The sequence below is a fragment of the Armigeres subalbatus genome, chromosome 1 (genome assembly GCF_024139115.2).
Source record: "Armigeres subalbatus isolate Guangzhou_Male chromosome 1, GZ_Asu_2, whole genome shotgun sequence".
NCBI lineage: Eukaryota > Metazoa > Arthropoda > Insecta > Diptera > Culicidae > Armigeres > Armigeres subalbatus.
In genome coordinates, this window is record NC_085139.1 from 62,702,213 (window position 1) to 62,726,968 (window position 24,756).

At 40.3% G+C, this 24,756-nt stretch overlaps 1 protein-coding gene across 1 annotated transcript; it reads right to left on the reverse strand.

Annotated features, from left to right (window-relative positions):
* Positions 1-22,443: 22,443 nt before the first annotated feature.
* On the reverse strand, positions 22,444-23,606 carry LOC134206580 (odorant receptor 67c-like). The gene is made up of 6 exons (XM_062682334.1): positions 23,469-23,606; positions 23,160-23,411; positions 23,003-23,102; positions 22,844-22,945; positions 22,622-22,777; positions 22,444-22,559 (listed from the first exon to the last, which is right to left on the reverse strand). The coding sequence occupies exons 1-6, from the start codon at positions 23,582-23,584 to the stop codon at positions 22,494-22,496; spliced, it is 792 nt and encodes a 263-aa protein (XP_062538318.1). The 5' UTR covers positions 23,585-23,606; the 3' UTR covers positions 22,444-22,493.
* Between the last annotated feature and the right edge of the window lie 1,150 nt (positions 23,607-24,756).

A 24,756-nucleotide genomic window follows, 5' to 3' on the forward strand; every position in this document is an offset into this window, starting at 1 on the left:
CAATTACGCCTGATATCAAACCGACAGCAACCCATCGTGTCATTATAAATCCTAAGAGCCCATGCGAATGCTCCATCATTCAAATATATCCAATTCAGATATTCTAGGTTCTCCAAATTGTTCTGGAGTTGAGTTCAATTGGTCTACCAGGTCAACTACACCTGGTAAAAACAAAAAGCAATCCAACTTGCCCATGTAAGTTCATTGAACCTTAGCGAATGTTTCGATATTCAAATAAGTCCAAAGTAGATGTTATAGATCCTCCAAACTGTTCTGAAATTAAGGACAATTTGTCTACCTCATCAATCACACACAACCACTCATCGGCTCATGGAGGTTTGACTGTAATACATGTACGGATAATTTCCTCTTGTGAATGCTCCACTATTCAAATAACTTCATAATAAAAGTCCTTGGTGCTACAGATTGTTCCGGAGTTGAGATCAATTGGTCTGCCAGCTCGAGTATGTCTGATACAAAACCAAAAGCAACCAAGCACGTCCATAAAAATCCCTATGAACGTAACGACAGATTGACTATTCAAATAGGTCAATTTCAGATTCTGGTTCTGGTTCTAATTCGAAAACAACCCATCATATCCACATCTCAGAGCCTTGGCGAATGATTCACGCCTGGTACCGGACTAAGACGTGCTGGGATTTTTAAATTTATATGGACTCGCTGGGTTGCTATAGGTTCGATACAAGGCGTAGTTGACTTGGTAGACTAATTGAATTCAACTCCCGGACAATTTGGAGAATATAGAACATCTGCGTTGGCCTTATTTGAATGATGAAGCATTCGCATGGGCTCCAAGGACACGTTGGGTTGGTGTCGGTTTGAACTCAACTCCTGGACAATTTGGAGAGCCTAGAACATCTGCGTTGGACTTATTTGAATGATGAAGCATGACATGACACGCTGGGTCGCTGTCGGTTTGATATCACCCGAGCAGCACAAGTCAGGCAAATCTGGTTGCAGCAACTTGAATGCGACTTAATCTGGTCACATATGAGTTGCAGTAACCTATGTGTAATATGTGTGCTGCTAGGGCAGGCGTAGTTGACATGGTAGACCAATTAAACTCAACTCCCGGATAATTTGGAGAACCTAGAACATCTGCGTTGTACTTATTTGAATGATGAAGCATTTGCGTGAGCTCTAAGGACTTATATGGACACGCTGTGTCGCTGTCGGTTTGATATCAGGCGTAATTGACATGGTAGACTAATTGACCTCAACTCCAGAACAATTTGGAGAACCTTCTTCTTCTTCTTCTTATTGGTATTACATCCACACACTGGGACAGAGCCGCCTCGCAGCTTAGTGTTCATTAAGCACTTACACAGTTATTAACTGCGAGGTTGCATTCGTATATCATGAGGCTAACACGATGATACTTTTATGCCCAGGGAAGTCGAGACAATTTCCAATCCGAAAATTGCTTAGACCGACACCGGGAATCGAACCCAGCCACCCTCAGCATGGTCTTGCTTTGTAGCCGCGCGTCTTACCGCACGGCTAAGGAGGGCCCCTAGAACCTAGGGCCTTTGGAGAACCTAGAACATCTGAATGAGATTTATTTGAATGATGGAGCTCTTAGGACTTATGTGGACACGCTGGGTTGCTATCGGTTTGATATCAGGCGTTGTTGACATGGTAGACAAATTGAACTCATCTCCAGGACCATTTGGAGTACCTAGAACATCTGCGTTGGACTTATTTCATTGCTAAAGCATTTGCATGACCTATAAGGACGCATATGGACACGCTTGGTTGCTCTCGGTTGGATACTACTCGTAATAGACCTGGAAGACCAATTGAACTCAACTCGCGGAAAATTTGGAGAACCCAGAACATCTGCGTTGAACTTATTTGAATGATGAAGCATTCGCATGGGCTCTTATGACTTATATGGACACGCTGGGTCGCTGTCGGTTTGATATCAGGCGTAGTTGACATGGTAGACCAATTGAACTCAACTCCCGGATAATTTGGAGAACCTAGAACATCTGCGTTGTACTTATTTGAATAATGAAGCATTCGCATGGGCTCTTAGGACTGATATGGACACGCTGGGTCGCTGTCGGTTTGATATCAGGCGCAGTTGACATGGTACACCAATTGAACTCAACTCCCGGATAATCTGGAGAACCTAGAACATCTGATTTGGGCATATTTTAATGGTGAAGCATTCGCACGGGCTCTTAGTACTGATATGGACACACTCAACTCCCGGATAATCTGGAGAACCTAGAACATCTGATTTGGGCATATTTTAATGGTGAAGCATTCGCACGGGCTCTTAGTACTGATATGGACACGCTGAGTTGCTGTCGGTTTGATATCAGGCGTAGTTGACCTGGTAGACTAATTGACCCCAGCTCCAGAACAATTTGGAGAACCTAGAACATCTGAATTGGACTTGTTCGAATGATGAAGCATTCATATGGGTTCTTAGGACTTATATGGACACGCTGGGTTGCTATCGGTTTGATATCAGGCGTAGTTGACCTGGAAGACCAATTGAACTCAACTCCCGGACAATTTGGGGAACCTAGAACATCTGCGTTGTACTTATTTGAATGATGAAGCATTCGCATGGGCTCCTAGGACTTATATGGACACGCTGGGGCGCTGTCGGTTTGGTATCAGGCGCAGTTGACCTCGTAGACCAATTGAACTAAACTCCCGGACAATTTGGTGAACCTAGAACATCTGCGTTGGACTTATTTGACTGGTTATACATTTGCATGACTACTAAGGACCCATATGGATACGCTGGGTCGCTGTCGTTTTGATATCGGGCGTAGTTGACATGGTACACCAATTGAACTCAACTCCCGGATAATTTGGAGAACCTAGAACATCTGAGTTGGACATATTTTAATGGTGAAACATTCGCACGGGCTCTAGGGATTTATATAGATTTGTTGGATCACTATAAGTTCATGCTTCAGGGACATAAAATTTTTATTTATTCAGAGCAGCTTCACCACAATATGCTAGATGTATTGGAGGCCTTAAAAAAGTTTTTGTTACATTATTTGCACAAATCTCATTCAATTGAATCATATTGAATAGCTCTGTGCATACGGGCTGTTAAACAGACTATTAACTCTCCAAATATGACCAGTTTAATATATAACTGCCTAAAATTACGCTTTTGGGCCACCTAGTTTTCTCAACCATAAAAAGGGGGAGGGTCCGGAGGGGGAGGTTTTTCATGTGCCCAAAAGTACAACTATTCCCCTTGATTTAAGTGAAAGTTCCGAGTAAAAACCTCTAAAAACCTCAGAGATACATGGTTTTCAAAATTAAAAGTTCGTCCTGGGCATTTACGGGTTAACAATGCTAACTGGGTAGCTATTGCTGACTCCCTGCACCGATTGAGAGTTCCGGATTACCTGTGCAGGATACTGAAAAGTTATTTTCAGAATAGGGTGCTGATATACGACACGGATGCTGGTCAAAAGTCGATCGTAGTGTCTGCGGGTGTTCCACAGGGGTCGATCATCGGACCGGTTCTGTGGAATATTATGTACGACGGAGTATTACGCTTAAGTCTCCCGGCCGGTGTGAAAATAGAAGGCTTCGCGGATGACGTAATGCTAGAGGTAACAGGAGACACTCTCGACGAAGTCGAACTGAAGGCTTCATACGCGATTGGCAGAGTGGAGGAATGGCTCAACTCGAGGCGGTTGTCCCTTGCACACCACAAGACGGAAGTCGTGGTGGTGCATAACCGTCATGGGTTGCAGCAAGCGAGGATAAGAGTAGGGACCTGCACAGTTAACTCCGTGAGGTCTCTTAAGCATCTGGGCGTGATGATCGACGATAAGCTCAATTTTACGAGCCACGTCGATTATGCATGTCAGCGGGCTTCATTGGCGATAAAATCTTTATCACGAATGATGTCCAACAGATCGGCGGTGCATAGTCAAGTGCGTAGGTTGATAGCGGGCGTAGCATTGTCTATCATCCGCTATGGCGTACCGGCATGGGCCGTAGCACTAAAGGCCGAGTACAATGTAAAGAAACTGATCAGAGTACACCGGCTGATGTGCCTACGTGTCGCGAGCGCATATCGCACCATATCATATGAGGCGGTGTGCGTTATAGCTGGGATGATGCCGATAGACATACTCCTAGAGGAAGATGTGGAGTGCTACAACGAAAGGGACTCGGTGCAAGTGCGACGTGTCAAGAGAGCAGCCTCGCTGCTCAAATGGCAAAGAGCATGGGACACCGCAGTCAAAGGTCGTTGGACCCACAGACTGATTCCGGATGTGTCCAACTGGGTCGATAGAAAACATGGTCAGGTCAACTTCCACCTAACACAGGTGTTGTCTGAACATGGTTGCTTTAAAAAATTCCTACACAGGTTTGGCTTCGCAGATTCTGCGGAGTGTCCAGAATGTGTAGGTGAGCTAGAGTCGGCAGAGCATGTGATGTTCGCATGCCCGCTATTCGAGGTAGAACGCAATGCCATGCTGCTTGTTAGCGGTATGGATACAACCCCGGACAACCTCGTCGAGAGGATGTGCCGGGAGGAAGTTATATGGAATGCGGTGAACACAGCATCTCAACAGATTATGTCGAAATTGCAGCGGTGGTGGCGCCTTGAACAAAACCAACGAATGCAGTAAGGGCACCTGTGATGCAGTGAACACTTTGCTCACTCCGACAACCAACATGTCGCTGTTGGGCTGCGGGGACCTCCGTATGTAGATATAGAGGTCATTACGGTTCATGCGCGGTGGTTGTTGTCGGGGTGCTCGTCTCTAACGTTAGATTATGATACGGACCGCTAGGTTACTATCATAGCTTGCGATCGACGGGTGGCGAGGTTACCACCCTTGAAGTCGATGTGTATTAACGCATCTACAGACAATGGCGGTAACCCTAAATGGTAACTAGCTATTCTGAGTAGATGCAACACTAAAAAGGGGTATACCACAATAGATAAACGTAATGGTCGCAGTGGTTAAAATAAAAAAAAAAAAAAAACTCAAGTGCGTTAGCATAGGCGTGAGCGTTCTCAATAGTCTCCCCCTGATGTATTGCTTAATTGCGGGCCGGGGGTACGGACTGGCGAAAGGGTTTTGGTTTTAGTGGGTCGGGTAACATACCCATCCCCACACTACCTGAGATAGGTGTGTTAGGTGTCTGGATGAGATTTCCGTTTACCCTTGCCCAAAAAAAAAGGGTACGCGAAATACCAATATTACGCTTTACCCAGCATTTGCCGTACAGACGGAGCATTTGTACCGCACTAATAACACACAAAAGTTCTATGAGAAGGTGAACCGTTCATGTAAGGGCCACGTGCCACAGCCTGATATGTGTAAGGACCAAGGAATGTAATTGTCGCTGAAAAATGCAAAAAACAAGCGACAAAAGCGAATAGCGATAACTCTTTGTCCTCATCTGCAGATGATAGAGGCATTGTTGCGTTCCATTTTATTTACAACAAACATTGAGAGTTAATTGTTGTAAACTTTTCAAACTGCGATAACTTGTATATTTCATAAGTAAACCACAAATCATGTCAACAGATGGTTGAGTTTATGTCTAAACTATGATAACTGATACTTATTTAACCAAAAACATCATCGAAAACCGACTACTTCTCAAAATGCGCGGCAGGCGATCATTGTCCTATTCTGTTGCAGTTTGGGACAAACGCTTGTTGCGAGTTGAGTTTGTCCCAACATTTACAAGAGAGGACAATGTTGTTATTTTACATTCTCTGGTAAGGACATAAACGGGAACCTTCTTACGAACGAGCGTGAGGTGATCCAAAGCTGGCGGCAGCACTACGAAGAGCACCTGTATGGCGATGTGGCAGACGAAGATGGCGGTATGGTGATGGACCTGGGGGAACGCGCGCAGGACATAATTCTACCGGCTCCGGATCTGCAGGAAATCCAGGAGGAGTTCGGCCGGCTGAAGAACAACAAAGCTCCTGGGGTTGACCAACTACCAGGAGAGCTATTTAAACACGGTGGTGAGGCACTGGCTAGAGCGCTGCACTGGATCACTACCAAGATTTGGGAGGAGGAAGTTTTGCCGCTGGAGTGGATGGAAGGTGTCGTGTCCCATCTACAAAAAGGGCGATAAACTGGATTGTAGCAACTACCGCGCAAACACATTGTTGAACGCCGCCTACAAGATACTCTCCCAAATTTTATGCCGTCGACTAGCACCAATTGCAAGGGAGTTCGTGGGGCAGTACCAGGCGGGTTTTATGGGCGAACGCTCCACCACGGACCAGGTGTTCGCCATTCGCCAAGTACTGCAGAAATGCCGAGAATACAACGTGCCCACACATCATCTATTCATCGACTTCAAAGCCGCATATGATTCAATCGATCGGGACCAGCTATGGCAGCTAATGCACGAAAACGGATTTCCGGATAAACTGACACGGTTGATCAAAGCGACGATGGATTGGATGATGTGCGTAGTTCGAGTTTCAAGGGCATTCTCGAGTCTCTTCAAAACCCGCAGAGGGTTACGGCAAGGTGATGGTCTTTCGTGTCTGCTATTCAACATCGCTTTGGAACGGGTAATACGAAGAGCAGGGATTAACACGAGTGGTACAATTTTCAATAAGTCCGTCCAGCTATTTTGCTTCGTCGACGACATAGATATTATGGCACCTAACCTTGAGAAGATGGAGGAAGCCTACAGACTGAAGAGGGAAGCCAAGCGGATCGGACTAGTCATCAGTACGTCGAAGACGAAGTACATGATAGGAAAGGGTTCAAGAGAAGACAATGTAAGCCACGCGGGTTAGGGACAAAAGGTCGAAAGGACAAAAGGTCAAAAGACATAACGTCGAAAGACAAAAGGTCAAAGGGACAAATGGTCGAAAAGGACAAAAGGACAAAAGGTCGAAAGGACAAAACGTCGAATGGGACAAAAGGTCGAAAGGGACAAAACGTCGAATGGGACGTCGAAAGGCCGAAAGAAATAAAAGATCAATAAGATCAAAAAGCACAAAAGGTCGAAATAGACAAGAAACTGAAACGGGGAGATTCAATCCCGCACCAGAGTTGCCTTACACAATTTGCAAAACTCTGCATTTATATTTTTTAACAATTTTTAATCTATATAATAAAAATGAAATGGTCTGTGTTCGTATCCGCATAACTCGGAAATGGCTGGATGGATTTTATTAATTTCTTCAGCAATTATGTTCATTATCGTTTCTGACGGGTTTATATAATATTTTTTAATGCGAAAATAACGAGTAAAGTTGTTTGAATCGTGAAAAACTGAAATTAAGAATCTTATGGAAATTTCGCTTGGGCAGTGCACAACGCGCATTTTCGCCTACTATGCAGGACAACATCTGCCGGGTTGAAACTGAAACGGGGATATTCAATCCCGCACCAGAGTTGCCTTACATAATTTGCAAAACTATGCTTTAATATTTTTTAACAATTTTTAATAATTAAATAAAACTCATTTAATGAGTACAGAAGAATGTTTGAGTTTTTAAAATGTAACTCCGTTCTCTCACAATGCCGCACGCCGCACATTAAATACACCGGCATGTATTAAGGTTTCCCCAAACACACGCGACGAGACAATCTTGACGCGATTCTATTAAGGGCACTCCTGACGGAATCCAAGTAATTCTTATTTTTTCACGCATGCTGCGACGCAGCAAAGCTGAAACAATAAAAATTACAGTTGTGCGTTGCTTCCGTATCGAATGGTGTGCCCTTGAAAACGCGAGTACTTTGAAAATTGGATTCCGTCAGGAGTGTCCTTAACTGGCGACTGTGATTCTGTCGCCGTTGGTATGGAAGCGTAAATGGTGCATTGCGAGCATCCACCCAACGATAGAATCGTGGCATCAAGCTATCGCTGTCCCGGCAATAAAATTGCTTAGGCCTGGGGGAGCCTTTACACACCGGTGTATTTTTAATGTGCGCACTTGCGTGGCTGCGGCGTGCACTATTTAGACAGATTGAAGTGACATTTAGAAAATCTAGATCTCCATCTATTAGTTGCACTCATTGAATGATTTTATGTGTTATTGTTAATAATAGTGGAAAATAAAAAAAGCAATTTTTTTGCCAACTGTATAGGACAATTCTGTCTCGTGCAATACAAATTTTATTTATTTCTTAAATTAGCTATTTTTTTTATCTCTAACAGAACTATTCAGATATTCATAATATTGGTTTATAGTAATTACTCCTTCTTTGAAAATTGCTCATTCTTCAGCTTGATGAGATGAGTGTGTTATTTCTGCTTGAAAATAAATGCATTTAACAAATTCCTATTGGCGATTTGGCGTTGTAAGAAAAAGAAGAAGCAGAATGTCGCGCATTCGAAAAATTAGCACGAGAAAGGATAGGAAGAACATTTTAAAAGACTTCTCAAAAATTCTAGAAGTAATTTATTTAAAAACGGTTATCAGTACGGGGTTGGAAATGCTTAATACTGCAAATAAAATGAAACATCAAAAATAAAATTTTGAAATCTAAATTATACATCTATTATGCAGTGCAAAAGAATTCCAACCCCGCGCTGATAATCGTTTTTAATTAAATTACTTTTAGAATTTTTGAGAAGTGTTTTAAAATTTTCTTCCTATCCTTTCCAGTGCTAATTTTTCGAATGCGCGACATTCTGCTTCTTCTTTTTCGGAAATTCGGAGACGCATAGTGGCTGGAAATCGTACGTACTTTGGACTCCGCAAGACGCTCCGATAAAATAGAGTTCGCTGCCGTACCAAACTGACAATCTACAAAACGCTCATTAGACCGGTAGTCCTCTACGGACACGAGACCTGGACGATGCTCGTGGAGGACCAACGCGCACTCGGAGTTTTCGAAAGGAAAGTGCTGCGTACCATCTATGGTGGGGTGCAGATGGCGGACGGTACGTGGAGGAGGCGAATGAACCACGAGTTGCATCAGCTGTTGGGAGAACCATCCATCGTTCACACCGCGAAAATTGGACGACTGTGGTGGGCCGGGCACGTAGCCAGAATGTTGGACAATAACCCGGTGAAAATGGTTCTCGACAACGATCCGACGGGCATACGAAGGCGAGGTGCGCAGCGGGCAAGGTAGATCGATCAGGTGGAAGATGACTTGCGGACCCTCCGTAGACTGCGTGGTTGGCGACGTGTAGCTATGACAAAAGGTCGAAAGACAAAATGTCGAAAGGACAAAAGGTCGAAAGGCAAAAGGTCGAAAGGACAAAAGGTCGAAAAGACAAAACGTCGAAAGGGACAAAAGGTCAAAAGGACAAAAAGTCGAAAAGAACAAAAGGTCGAAAAGGACAAAAGGTCGAAAAGGACAAAAGGTCGAAAAGGACAAAAGGTCGAAAGGGACAAAAGGTCGATCAAGAACAAGTTGATAACAAGTTGGGTGTATTTCAAAAGAATTAATGAAATGCATTTAACTTGAAGTAGAAATAACACACTCATCACATCATTCAAAGTTGAAGAATGAGCAATTTTCAAAGAAGGAGTAATTACTATTAAACAATATTATGAATATCTAGAGAGTTCTCTTAGAGATAAGAAGATTGATGATTTAGGAAATGAATAAAACTTGTATTGCGCGACACAGAGTTGTCCTCTACAGTTGGCAAAAAAGTTGCTCTTTTATTTTAAACTATTTTTAGCAATTAAATAAAATTCATTCAATGAGTGCAAATAATAGATGAAAATCTAGGTTTTCTGAATGTTGCTTCGATCTGTCAAAATAGTGCACTCTGGAGCCACGCAGGCACACGCATTGAAAATACACCGGCGTGTAATATACGCCGGTGTATTTGATGTGCGGTGTGCACCATTATGACAGATTGAAGTGACATTTAGAAAACTCAACATCCATCTATTAGTTGTACTCACTGAATGAATTTTATTTATTTGTTAAAAATTGTGAAAAAAGAGCAGAGTTTTTGTTAACTGTGTATGGAAACTCTGGTGCTAGATTGACTCTCTCCGTTTCAGTTCCTTGTCCATTTCGACCTTTTGATCTTATTGATCTTTAGTTTCTTTCGACCTTTTGTCCCATTCGACGTTCTGTCCGTTTCGACCTTTTGTCTTTTCGACCTTTTGTCCCTTTCGACCTTTTGTCCCTTTCGACCTTTTGTCCCTTTCGACCTTTTGTCCCTTTCGACCTTTTGTCCTTTTCGACCATTTGTCCCTTCGACCTTTTGTCTTTCGACGTTTTGTCTTTCGACCTTTTGTCCTTTCGACCTTTTGTCCTTTCGACCTTTTGTCTTTCGACCTTTTGTCCCTAATCCACGTGTAGCCATGGACCGAGCCGAATGGAGAAGACTCTTATACACCGCTCAGGCCACTTCGGCCTTAGTCTAAATAAATAATAATGTTTAGCTTTAGGGGAGTTTATGATGTAGCAGAACTTACATTTTGAAACTTTCCATATCTATCTGGGATAATTTTTTCCACTCCACCACGTACATGTTCGATTTATCCATCTAATTTACAAACATAGGTGAAGATTTGTTCTTCATCTCTCCAAACCCTTCTTCAGCTGACGCATTTCTGACATCTCAAACCTCTCCTACATGAAATATCTTTAAATCTACCATTCTGATACTTCTTTATTGTATTAATTGTGATTTGTAAACCTCATTTACTCTCATTTACTCTAATTTACAGATATTGTCGAATAGTATTATACAAATTTCACGCACACAGGAAACATAAAAAAGGATGCAATTAACGAAAGAACGTATTTTGACCCAACAATCATAATCAAACAAAGCGAGAAGATTCTTCGCTTCAGAAAGTTACTCCAGTCATTCTGAAAGTTTTGTCAATGTGCATGTTTATCCACCATATGCTGCAGAACTGTGAAATTGGAATAAGCTGCTTGAAGGGTTCTCGCGAACGTAGATCTATTGACAACGAAAAATTTTCCGGTAGTCAGTGCGGCCATCCGTTGCGATCTTCTCAATATAAAAAGAACGTTACGCTGTTCGGATATCGTCCAATCGTACCACCGAGTTTCGTAGACGGCATCTGCCACGGAAGTACTCTGCAACATGTAAAACAATTTTAAGGAAAACTACCATATGCCTCTGTCGGACATTTTTGTACCGATGCAATAAGCTCTTGTCCAAGCATGGAGTATACGAATATATTGAAAAGAATGTATGCTAACATAAGAACCATTTTGATAAGCAAGTTTCGTTCACTATTTGCCTGTAAATAAATCAATTAATTACTAAATATTACCTCACCAGTAGAACTTACCGAAATAAGGGTTATCATAGTCAAACAAATAGCAACGACACACGAACCAAACTGAGTCAGTAGAAACATGTTCAGGGAATCCTCAGCCGTACGAGCACATCTAATTCTCAAACAAAAGTAGCTTTATAGGATATCTAGCTGTAATCACAGATAATCACCTGAGGACGAGTTCCTGCAGTCGAACAATATCGATGAGCTCTCGATGGCGTGATGTATTGTCATGAAGCTCATTTAGTGTGGCAATTCTAATTCGTACAATCTTGAACAGCCCAATAAGATAATGTAGAAGACTCCAGTTGAAGCTACTAACAATGACCAGAATAGAGATCAGACACAGCATTGCAAACATGCCGAGGGCGATCACCAGCAACCACAACCAAATGCTGGTTGTGAAATCGAAAAAGAGAAAACTGTACGTAAATTGAATAAGTATAACAGTTTTTTTTATACGAAGTCTTCTGGATCTCACTCTGCTTCGAATATTCCATGCAGTGGCGGTAAATGCCCGTTTTTCAAGTAATGTGCCAAAGTTAGGAACGGAATCGTTAATGCGTAACCAGCACCCACAACCGATTGAAACACTGTGTATCCTTTGAAGAGAAAATTCGTCGACGTGTCCAGAAAATCGATGAGCCGCAGCACATCTGGATGTGATGTCTTCTTGGCAGCCTGAAGCACTAGTCGTATGTCCCCCTCGGTCCTTTCCAGATCTTCGCGGTGATACAGCATAGTCGTGCCCAGCAGAATCGTACTGATGAAGCCCATCGACTCGATGGCAGCACTGGTGGCAATCGCAAAGTTGGAGTGGTTGCGAACGATGAAGATTACGCCCGGTACCACGAGACATACTACGAGGACTGCGATATGGCTAGTCGGTTTGTACAAACTATGGTGTCGATAAGGATGAGTCCAGAAGTTGAAGAATTGTAAAACCTTGATAACAGATTCCATAACTGAATGTGGATGATAATGTCGTCCGCTTCTCGTATTTATTTAAATAAATACTACTTTTCCACATTTACAGAACGAAGAAAATAAATGAATTGCGGAAATATATTAACTCTTGAAATTATGCATCAAAGAAGTATTCGGTCGCCTTGCAATGTCCAAAGTGGTCTGGTTGTGATTTAAATGCTTACTGACGAATCCAATCATGATTTATGACTACACGTTCGAAAAATGAATAATAAATCAAAGCAAGTGCTTTCTTGAATCCGTACAACATGGATTGCATTGTTGGTTGGAAACGATACTGCTGAGTATCAAGCAATAAAAAGTAGATCAAATAAAATTAGTCAATGTTTATATTAATGTATGCTGATGAGTTGCATTTATTGAACCATTCAATTCGTAACGGGAAAGCAAACAATACTAATGCTCTACCATTGAAAGTTTTACTGAGGTAAGAGTTCAGATTCAATGCATCTATAGACCTGTACAGGGGTTCATCAAATCCACTCACCCAAGGGTATTGATATTAAGGCGGAGTATTCACCCGAACAAAAGTTAATTTTGTGTTCATTATACGACCCGCTCAATTTTTTTTGGGGGAGTTTATTTTGCGTTGGTCTATCTTGTATCCACTCGGTTTTAAGAGTTCTGTCATGTTCCAGTTTGATTGTATAGTATGGACCCATTAAAGAAGAATAAGATGAAGTGGAAGAAGAAGAGATTCATGGAATATTTCCGGGCACATTTTGGAGATCGATTGCAAATGCTGCAGTTTCTGATGTGTAAAAAGGGGGTCAATACAATAGCCACAGAGTAACGCAACGGAAAGGCTGGTTTGATGTGGAGTTCCAAAGAGCGACAGATGAGGAAAACTAGGCCAGGAGCCAAAGTAGAGAACGATGTAAAGAACTAAGGGCAGCTGAGAAAAAACGTTAACGGCGTAAGAAACGGGGGTACATTAAAAAAGGACTCTCGGATGCAGAGGGAAGCCTCCTACATGCGCAAGAAATGCGCACTGGCTCCAGCCATGATCAGTGACAGCTCCGGAAATCTGTTGACCGACCGAGCTGGGGTGGCTGCTAGGTGGAAGAAGCCCTTTTTTGTTATTGTTGAATGGACAATCGGACAGAGAGGGCACAAACAGAATTAGGATTGAGTAGAGGCATTGGCGAAACTAGCCTCGATGCCTAGGGGGCTATATATCTATTTTCTTAAAAAATCTCGAACATTTTACCATCTCATAAAGTTATCTTAGTGGTAATGTGATAAATCCGGTACAACCACCTAAGGTAATTGCGTATCAATCGTACTCATCCATATTCTCTCAAGCACGTGCTTTCTGTTGTAGCCCATAGTATCGAAGTGTGCTTGTTTACCTGCCGATGATTGCTACAACGACTTAAACTGATAGCGTATGGCTATTGCGTCTAAATGTAGTGGCGCTCGGATTTGTCCAGCACACCCAAAGGACAATATGTGATGAGTCGCCATCAGGTCTTAACCGAGGCAGTGAATATCCGACGGGAATCTCCAAAGCATACCGAAGGGAACCTCCAGGGATTCTGAAGGCAAGCAATCAAGGATTTCAGCAAGCGTGTTGCAGAGATTCCAAATCCTCTCGAGACGTCGACGGGAGTTCTCCAGGGATTCCGAAGGGAATGATTCAGGAATTCCAATGAGAACTTTCTAGAGATTCCAAATGGAATCCTTAAGAAATTCCGACGGGAATATTCCAGGATTTCCGAGAGAAATGTTTCGGGAGATCCGACGTGAATGTTCCAGGGATCTCGTATGCCATGCTCCAGGGAAGTAGAAGCAAATCGTCCAAGGATTCCGAAGCAAACTGTCAAGTGATCCCGAAGAAAATCGTCGAGGGACTCCAGAACCCTCCAATTCGTCGAGGGTTTTCGAAGCAAATCGTCGAAGTGTTTAAAAACAAAATGTCAAGGAATTTCGATGCAAATCTCAGAATGATTTCGTAACAAATCTTCGAACGACTCCGGAGCATTCCGAAGCAAATCAACAAGAGATTCTGATATAAATCTTCCACAGATTCACAAGGGTATCCCTCAACGATACCGATAGGAATCTAGTGTGAATTCATCTGGATTCCGGTTGAAATACTTTGATAATTCTGGAAGGAATTCTTAAGAGATTTAAATGAGAATTCTTCTCTGATTCTGATGTAAATTCATCTCAGATTCTGATGAGAATAGATTATATACTCGAAAACTACTGAACCGATCGGCGTGAAAATTTGTATGCAGAGGTTTTTGAGGCAGGGGAAGGTTCTTAAGATGGTTCGAGACCTCTCCCCGCTTTGGAAAGGGGGCTCCCATACAAACGAAACTTCAATTTCTTCATAACGTGAGATCTAATCAGAGAATAAATCAATTTTAGGCGAAACGAAGTAGGGGAACAGACGGCTTTGGCAGGTTTTGTTCTATTATTGGCAGAGGGGTTTTTGTCGACCGAATTTTATGAAATTTGGCCACAATATTCTTTGATATGCAAAGAATGTTTGGGCCAAATTTGAGCATAATCAGTCATAAAAAACCCCCCTGCCAATAATAGAACAAAACCTGCCAAAGCCGTCATTACCCCTACATAGGATCTGCTAGTATTTAATAAACATTATGTTCTACTGGTCTCCGGTAAGGTCAAGGTCAAGTCATAGTCATAAAAAAATAAATAAATGACAAAAAATAAAAAGAGAAAAACTTGGATTTGTTTAAGAATATTATGAAAATCCTCAAAATTATCCGAAATATGTTTGTTACCCATTTAAAAATACTATTTTAGGGCAAACAAAATCGAGAATGGGAAACACAGTTTTTTATTCATTCATTCATTCATTCATTCATTCATTCATTCATTCATTCATTCATTCATTCATTCATTCATTCATTCATTCATTCATTCATTCATTCATTCATTCATTCATTCATTCATTCATTCATTCATTCATTCATTCATTCATTCATTCATTCATTCATTCATTCATTCATTCATTCATTCATTCATTCATTCATTCATTCATTCATTCATTCATTCATTCATTCATTCATTCATTCATTCATTCATTCATTCATTCATTCATTCATTCATTCATTCATTCATTCATTCATTCATTCATTCATTCATTCATTCATTCATTCATTCATTCATTCATTCATTCATTCATTCATTCATTGGCAGGGGGGTTTTTGTCGACCAAATTTTATGAAATTTGGCCACAATATTCTTTGATATGCAAAGAATGTTTAGGCCAAATTTGAGCCTAGTCAGTCATAAAAAACCCCCCTGCCAATAATAGAACAAAACCTGCCAAAGCCGTCATTCCCCCTACTTGCGAAAGAATCTTGCGGTTCATAATGAACTACTTGCATCACCGCACTCTAGATCAATTTTCGTGAGTTTATTTTGTTTTCCTCAACAGCAGATTTATCTATATATTTATTTATTTATTTTTTTATTTATTTAGGCCGTTACAAATATTTAATTAACTTTTTGTCCTACTGGTCTCCGAAAGGTCAAGGGGGGGGGGGAGATAATAAAAAATAAATACTAAAAAGAAAAAAATCAAAAATGTTCTCGGATTTGTTTTAGAATGTTTTGAAAATCCTCAAAATTATCCGAATTTTATTTTGTTGCCCCCTCAAAATAGGGGGAAAGACGGCTTTGGCAGGTTTTGTTCTATTATTGGCAGGGGGGTTTTTGTCGACCGAATTTTATGAAATTTGGCCACAATATTCTTTGATATGCAAAGAATGTTTAGGCCAAATTTGAGCCTAGTCAGTCATAAAAAACCCCCCTGCCAATAATAAAACAAAACCTGCCAAAGCCGTCATTCCCCCTATTATTTTTTGACAAAAAAAAATCCGACAAAAAATTTATTTATTTATTTATTAATTTATTTACTTATTTATTTATTTATTTATTTATTTATTTATTTATTTATTTATTTATTTATTTATTTATTTATTTATTTATTTATTTATTTATTTATTTATTTATTTATTTATTTATTTATTTATTTATTTATTTATTTATTTATTTATCTTTAAAGTGCATGTTTTATCATGTTTCTGTCCAGTAATCAGATTGTTCGCGCGCTCGAGTGAGTAAATTAATTGGTGCGCGATCAGTCGCGTTTTAGGTAGGACCATTGGCGTAACTACAGGGGGGCTAGGGGGGGCTATAGCCCCACCTAGAACTAAATTAGCCCCCCTAGAATTTTAGCCACTTTGCATGAATATTGTACTTAGCTAGATCTCTGATCATATATAGGCGTAACTGTCAGTTATGAGTTTTCTTAATTCACATCTCTCTATCTACGAAATATTAAATCTATTTTAACACATTTTCGAACTTCAAACAATTGTTGTATCTTACGATAAGAATGTTAAACATGAAAAACAGTACGCTCCCTTGATTCTACAGCGCCATATATCATTACTTTAGGAAATTGGAGTAGGAACAGTGGTTCCATGCTGATGCAATGCTGATTGAATAAAAAAAATGGAAGCAACATACTAAGATAACAAATGCAAAAATTTGGTTGGATAAAGAAAGTTCTAGTGGTATACTGAACTGTCTCTATGGTCTCAATATTGACACAGCATAAAATGTTGGACAAACTGTTTAAGGAACACAGGATGGTTTGCTTATTGGCATATTTCTAAAAAATCCTGATTTAAAATTGGTTTTCTCACCAAGTATTTAATCTTTATATATCTTAAAGTTTTTACAGAGTTTTGCAAGTATATTTAATTGAACCTAGCGTGTTCATAGTTCATAAAGATGCCTTTCTGAACGAATTATCAAAAGAATTCTTCTGAAAAATTGAGAGCCAAATACTACGTATCATATGTCTGTATCGATCCAGATATTTTGAAAGCATTTCTTTCTGTAGCTTTAATTGGTAATTTGGGGGATTTTTCGGCTATTTCAGAAAGGCAAAATCTTGAGTTTTCAAGAAGAAGTAACTAAAATTTAAATGAGAAAGAAATTGGAATTCTTTCGGATGGATAAAACTCTACAGGCGTCTTACTACCCAACACACAATTTAAGTTGAATAAGCTAGTTTTTTAGCTGAACAAGCCAAATTGTGGCAAAATAAGCTCTTTATCAGCCTCCAATGCTTGTTGGGTAAGCTCATATGTCATTCTAATCGCATAAAGTTTTTCTGGAATCTGACGACAGAAAATTCATCACTCACACTCAACCTCCTGTGAAATGATGGTTCTGAGACGAACCGACAATGCGCCTTTCCAATCACAGGCAAAACCAGAATTTTGAAATAAAATTTCTTTTGTCTACTCTGACATCAACGTCAGATGATTTGCCATCCATGGAGAAAAAACTTCTGCAGCGTCGCCAAGCGATTATGATTTGCACTTTGAAGTATGGTCGCCTCGGCTCAACCTCTACTAATGTATCTGAGAAAAACCGATTTGTTTACACAAATGTTCCTTTCCAATTACAAACAGAAATAAAATCTTAATTTTGAATGAAAAAATCACATGACTGCTACTGACGCCAACGTTTCTGCAGCGTTGCGCTCCGACGAGCGTTTGTGATTGTGATACTGACGGCCGCTCGATGATTTTCCGCTAAGACGCTAAGAATAAAAGTTCAGCATCGCCACTGATATCCCGAGACCGCAATCGACGCCTAAGAAAAACAGATATTCTTTCCTCAAAGCGCTTTTCTAATCACTGATAATAGTGAAACGATAGTCTGAGCATTGCGTGGATATTTCTCTTGAGTACTGATACTTACGGCGACGGCTAGCGCATTCTAATCCATTGTTTTTAATAGTTGGGAAAAATCTTAAAGAGTTCGTCGATCGATTGATACAAAAATCTCAAAAATCGTTACTTTTCGTGAAGATCTTAAATTTGATTATGCAGAATTACCTCCCTATCTTCGCAAAGGACGTAATCCTACGTCAAAAATTAGCCCCACCTAGAATTTTTCGTTAGTTACGCCAATGGGTAGGACGCAGAACATTCGTGAAATCTGAGTTCGTGGTTCTCCTAGAACATTCGCGAAATCCAAGTTTTTGGTCGGTGACTAAGTGTGCGACTTAACGCGTTTTGAATATAACGCGAAATATTTGGAAGATCCGGATTATTTTGTTTTGCTTTGGACAGTTTGTAAGTAAATTAATGAACATATTTTAATAATTTTTCAGCATATACTATTATTGACAAACGCTCTATATTGTCGAATAGAGCATCCACATATTTACCTTACCCATAAGTAATTCGGCCAAAACCCATCAGCCGAAGGACACATGACCGAATGTTGTTAGGCCATATGCAGTGTTGTCCTACACTCTGTGCAAAAAAATCTGCTATTTGATTTTACTCCATCGAAACGATTTTATAATCTTAACTAAGTAGGGGAAGGTGGGTAGACTTGATCCCCGGGGAGACTTGATCACCCCCTGTTTTATCGAAAACTAAAGTAGTTTTGTTCTAGCGTATTTTCTAGTATAGATCCTCTAGACAAATGACCTTTATGTGGTGAGTTATTTTTTGGATTGACAACCTTATTTATTCTGCAGGGCAGTTTGTATGTTTTGACCTTCCTAAAGATTTGTTTATTGGCCACGATAAATTTGAATAACTTTTCACAACAATGACCAAATGCTTTCGTTTTTTCACAGCACAAAGCCATAAATGTGCTTAATGATTTATACTGATGAAAATGTCAACAATCCATCAAAGTTTTAGGATATTTGGTTTTGAAGTTATTGCCTCAATATGGAGACATTTGATCCCCCATTAGTCACCCATACAAAAATATGGCAAAAAAAAAAATATAAATCTGTTATCAGGCTCCTATTTTTTGTAGATTTGACAGATTTGATGAAGGGTTGGCAGGAAAAATTATTTATTGCGTAGATATCAAAGAAAGGGGATCAAGTCTCCCCAAATTTTAAAATTACATGTGCTGTTGAATTCAATAACAAAAATCGTTCATGTATACGCACAGCAATTCGAAAATTGCGCGTATTTTGAAGGAAAAATATTTTTAAAAAATTGAGGGCACCTTTCTAATTTTATCAAAGCAAGTTCTTGGAGAGGGTTCAATTTCCCCCGAATATTTTAAAAGTAGATTTTTGAATCAATAATAACAATAATTTAAGGACTGTCATACATCAGTAAAGATAAACACTATATTTCTTAGAGAGTCTCTGTGGAAATCGCGTATATATATTTGTTTTTGGCTGTGATACATCGGAAATCAGAAAAGGGGATCAAGTCTACCCAGTCCCCCTAAGTGTAACTAATAGATGGATATTTGAATTTTTTAAATGTCATTTCTTCTTCTTCTTCTTTTTATTTGCATTACATCCCACACTGAGACAGACCCGCCTCGCAGCTTAGTGTTCATTAAGCACTTCCACAGTTATTAACTGCGAGGTTTCTGAGCCAAGTTACCATTTTTGTATTCGTATATCATGAGGCTAACATGCCCATGGAAGTCGAGACAATTTCCAATCCGAAAATTGCCTAGACTGGCACCGGGAATCGAACCCGGCCACCCTCAGCATGGTCTTGCTTTGTAACCGCGCATCTTACCGCACGGCTAAGGAGGGCCCCATGTCATGTCAAACTGTCAAAAAATGCATGCCAAAGCCACAGGAGCGCGCGCGCTGAAAATATACTCCAGTGCATTTTCAGCGCGCGCGCTTCTGTGGCTCAGATGTGCATTTTTTTAATAGTTTGATATGACATTTAGAAAATTCAAATATCATAATATTAGTTACACTTACTTGGTTAAGATTATAAAATCGTTAAGATGGAGTAGAATCAAAGAGCAGATTTTTCGGCACAGAGTGAAGGACAACACTGGCCATATGTATCATTAAGTTTTCTGACCAAAAATGTCATTTGGCCTAAATAGAAATACGGCCAGGAATGTCGCTCGGCCGAAAAGGTCATGTTCCCGAATTGGGCTTTTGACCAAAATGTCCGTCGAGCAGTAAATCTCATTTGGTCGGAAATATAATTTGGCCGAATAGATCGACAAATATAGCCACATAGCAAATATTAAATTTCTGGCAGTGTTACTCATTCGGTAATATGAATTTTTCAACCATATGGCCTTTTATGCCAAATGACCATTTCAGCCAATCGACATATTTGACCAAATGACTTATGCCAAACAATTTTCTTTGTGATTTGTTAGAGCGAACGATTTTTTCGGTCAATCTAGGAACTTTTTTTCTCATGGGCGTAATTGATTCTGACCTTGATTATATGAACGGCGATTCTGCTCTATTCGAACTATTTTAGTGAACTTATGTACCTAACAGAAGAAATAGATTACTATCTATCTGTTAGTAATGTTGCATGAAATATGCTGAACTAAGTGAGTATTAGCCGTTTCAATTTTCAAGGCCAAATACAGTTACGTCTATTTGAAAAAAAAAGTTACAAGAAATTACCAGTTCGGCCACATGTCCCTTTCCGCCGTATGTATGTCGTTTTTGGCTAAAACATGTTCGACCATAATAACCGTTTCGGCCAAACGACCTGTCAGGGCAGACGGCTTTTTCGGCCGAATGACATTCCCGGCTAAACGAAGAAGGGTCGTTTGGCCGAAACCCATTTGGCCGGAAGCCGTTTGGCCGAATTCCACTAGGCCGAACAAATATTAGGCCGAAACCCATCTGACCGAAAGGGTCTTTTGACCGAGAGGGTTATTTGGCCGAAAGGATCATTTGGCCGAAAAGGGTCATTTGACCGAGAGGGTCATTTGTCCGAAAGGGTCATTTGGCCGAAAGCGTCGTTTGGCTTGAAGGGTCATTTGGCCGAAAGGGTCATTTGGTCGAAAGGCTCGTTTGGCCGAAAGAATCATTTGGCCGAATAAGACTTTTTCAACAGTGAGAAGTGAGAAACGGGGATTTAGAAGTGAAACGTCTCACTTCTCCCTGGAAAAGTGAGTAGTGTGAAGTGGGTAGTGAGACGTCTCACTACTCACTTCACGCTTCTCACTTTTTACAGTGAGAAGTGAAAAATCCCAAGTAACCAATAAGCACTATATTTCACCAAATCGGCCATATAGTGCTACTTTAATGCTTATAAGTTTTTAAACAGCCGTATAGTGGCCTTATATGTCGGTTTGGCGAAAAATAGTGCGTATAATGGGATGAGGAATGAGAATTGAGACGTCTCTCTTCTCACTCCTAATTTCTCACTTTTCAAATGATCTATTCGACCAAATGACCCTTTCTTCCAAACGATCCTTTCGGCCAAGCGACTCTTTCGGCCAAACTACCCTTCTGGCCAAATCACCATTTCGGCCAAATGACCCTTTCGGACAAATGAACCTTTCAGCCGAATAACCCTCTTGGCCAAATGACCCTTTCGACCGAATGGTATATTCGGCCAAACAACTTTCGGCCTAGTGACATTCATCCAAATGGCATTCGGCCGAACGGTATTCGGCCAAACGGCCCTTCCCCGTGCATAAAAGCTAAAATACCAAAGCAATAATATTATTGATATCAAAAATTGTTAGTACAATACCAAACGCGCAACAAGTTATTATTCAGTTGGAATTAAAATATCTGAGCAATTTGTGCCTAGAGTATAAATTTTTGGTACTGTTGCTTTGTTATTTTACCTTTTATGCAAGCCAAGTTTATACCAACTTTTGTTGCTTTACGAGGCGAACCGGTCCAGGGCCGAAAACATCATTAATAAAGATATTAATTGTAACTTTGTTATCGAGGTCGTCGCTTCTGCTCGGCTTCTAGCACCAAGTAGAAACATCAAAAGCTGAAAAGCGCGTTTGGACTGATGGCCGTTTGGATCGTAAGCGCGTACAGAACATTATAGCCAGGATGGTTTCCATCTCCATCACCATGCCGGAAGATCTCGAGTGTTATCAATGAAGACTTGAAGAGTCATGTGAGAAAGATGATGCAAATCGGTTCAAGAATGGCGAGGTGACAATAGGAGTGGGCAAACAAAAAGTAGGACCCACCGGTTAATCAAAACTTGTTGATGTGGGTATGTAGGAAGCATGGAACTCACAAAAAGTATTCCGAAGAATTTTCTAAGAAAATTCCAAGAAAAAATATCTTAAACTCCTTTATTACAATTTGTTTTTTCTTTTTTCTTGTTCTTAGTGCATCAAACATTTTTTATAAACCTTTGAAAGGGAGATCCGTTTTCTTTACGATTTGACCAATTTGCAGCCACGATGGTATTTCAGTAACAATATAGGTATAATGACTCTCTGTCTCATATTCGAAAATTCAATCCTCATTTGCGCCAAAGACCCGCCGCATTAGAGTAAAGTAGGAAAACGCCGTCTTCAATGTCTGTAAATAACGATTGCCATCAAACTGTCACTGCTCTAATTATCATCATTTCATAGTCTTACTACACCGAATGTCGATCTGTTGAGGTAGAAAAACTTAGCCGCAGTAATGGCCACCACCCGGTTGGATCTCATCAACATTAGCAGCAACAAACGACTATCGGCAGCTGCCCGTCCATACCATTTGGTGTTGTAAATTGCATCGGAAACCGATGCACTCTGTAAAGAAAATTAGAAACAATGCATGAATTATAGGTCAAATAGCTCCCTGTACGGTCCACTTACGGCTTCAACAAGCTCCGTTCCTAACATTGAAAATGAGAAAATTAAAAATACCGTATACTGCAGGACAAACGCCATCGACGCAATTAGAACCAAATCATCAACCTGCAGATAAATATATATACTTACAAACGTTCAGAATCGTAAATTAGAACTACGTACCATACTAACAACGAACATGACATAGCAGATTTGAAATATGCATGAGCAATACAGTAGGGCCATCACCGGGCTTAACACACTTTCCAGTCTACGAGCACTTCTGCAAATAGGCTTTACTAAGAATCAAATGAAATATCTATATAATGACATTGCTTACCTGAAGCATACCTCATGCACTTCAACAATTGCTCCAAGCTGCTCCTTGAATACTTCGGGAGACTTGTAATCGTTCAGACGACTAATTTCCTGGCGAACTATTTTGAACAAACATGACACGTGATGCAGCAGATTCCAGTGGAGACACTCACTCACCGACATATACGTTAGCATAACGTACTGAACGACAATCGATATGATCATCGTCGGCAGCCAAATCCAGAAGTTGGCCTTGTGATCAAAAACTATGAAACTAAAAAATTAACTTGTGGAGAATTTGTTTATATTTGAAGGACGCTCATGGACTTACTCCGCCTCTAGTACAGTAGATGGTAGTTCAACGGATTCCTTTCCGCCGAATGCGTACCTTACGATGGTAAGGGTCGCGGGTAGCCATCCGTAGCTTACTGCTTGAAAGAAAACCATGGGGATGTAAAACTTTGGCAAAAGATCGGCCGAACGATGCACGTGGCGCACGATTTTTTGAACATCCTCATGGAGATTCGCGGCGAACTTGTCGTAGCATTGCTGCAGATCACCATAACATTCGTACAACGTTTTTCGACATATAACGAGGTTCGCAGTTCGAAATACAAACATTGTAATGGCGAACAATTCCAAAACTGGTTTCATCAGCACTATAAAAGACTTCTCTTGGCCTATTATGAACAACGCGCTTGGCAGAATATACCAAAAAATCAAACAGAGAGCGAACATCACCGGTTTCCAGATTTGACGACAATTGATTTCTGCACCCCAAGTCCCGCAAAGCATGCACAACTTTATGGTGGCGGCCATTAAAGGCAATGGTTCCATTGAAATGCCGTAAACCTTGGTTCAAAGATGAAAATATTTGAAAATGGTTGCAAAGGTGTATCTTATTTAACCAACCTCTCTCGTAAAATTTCAATAGCTGATTAAACAAAAGCATCGTAACAACTGTTTCAAAACTTATTAATCATATGTCTTTGGATACCATTGCTAATAGAGTGTCAATTAACGATCATCAATATAGTACTAATTAATTGACCCATATGCTACAACAAAGTACAGGAAACGCTAATCCATACAATAAAGCGCGGTTGGGGCTCCCACTCTGCTACAACACAGTTGCATGTATAATCTGTCCATGTTCGCACATTTGCAACATTTGCATTTTTGTCGATTATGTAAAGTATCTGTAAATCGCCCATACAAATTAAAATACTGTCTGCTTACATGTAAGCAAAACAGTAGAGCCTATTCTGCTTTCCTGGAGTTAGCAGAGTCTTATTAATTTTTAGGGCAGTTCATATACCTACGTTATACAAAATAAATGGCTTGGCATAAATTGTTCACAGGACAGATTTGGTATAACACAAGAGATGGGTATCTTTAGCAAGTCCTCTGATATTTTTTATTCTTTTTGAGCTTCTAAGAAAATTTATTCTTATACTTTTGAAGACATTGTCCAGTAAATTATTTGGAAAAAAATACGTTTGCAATCCACACAATCCTTACAAGACAAAACTGCTGTTGAATAAATTAAACTGGTCGATACTAAAAATGTCAGGATGTTCATGAGTCGCTATAGTAGTTCGCGCTCTTATAAATCAATT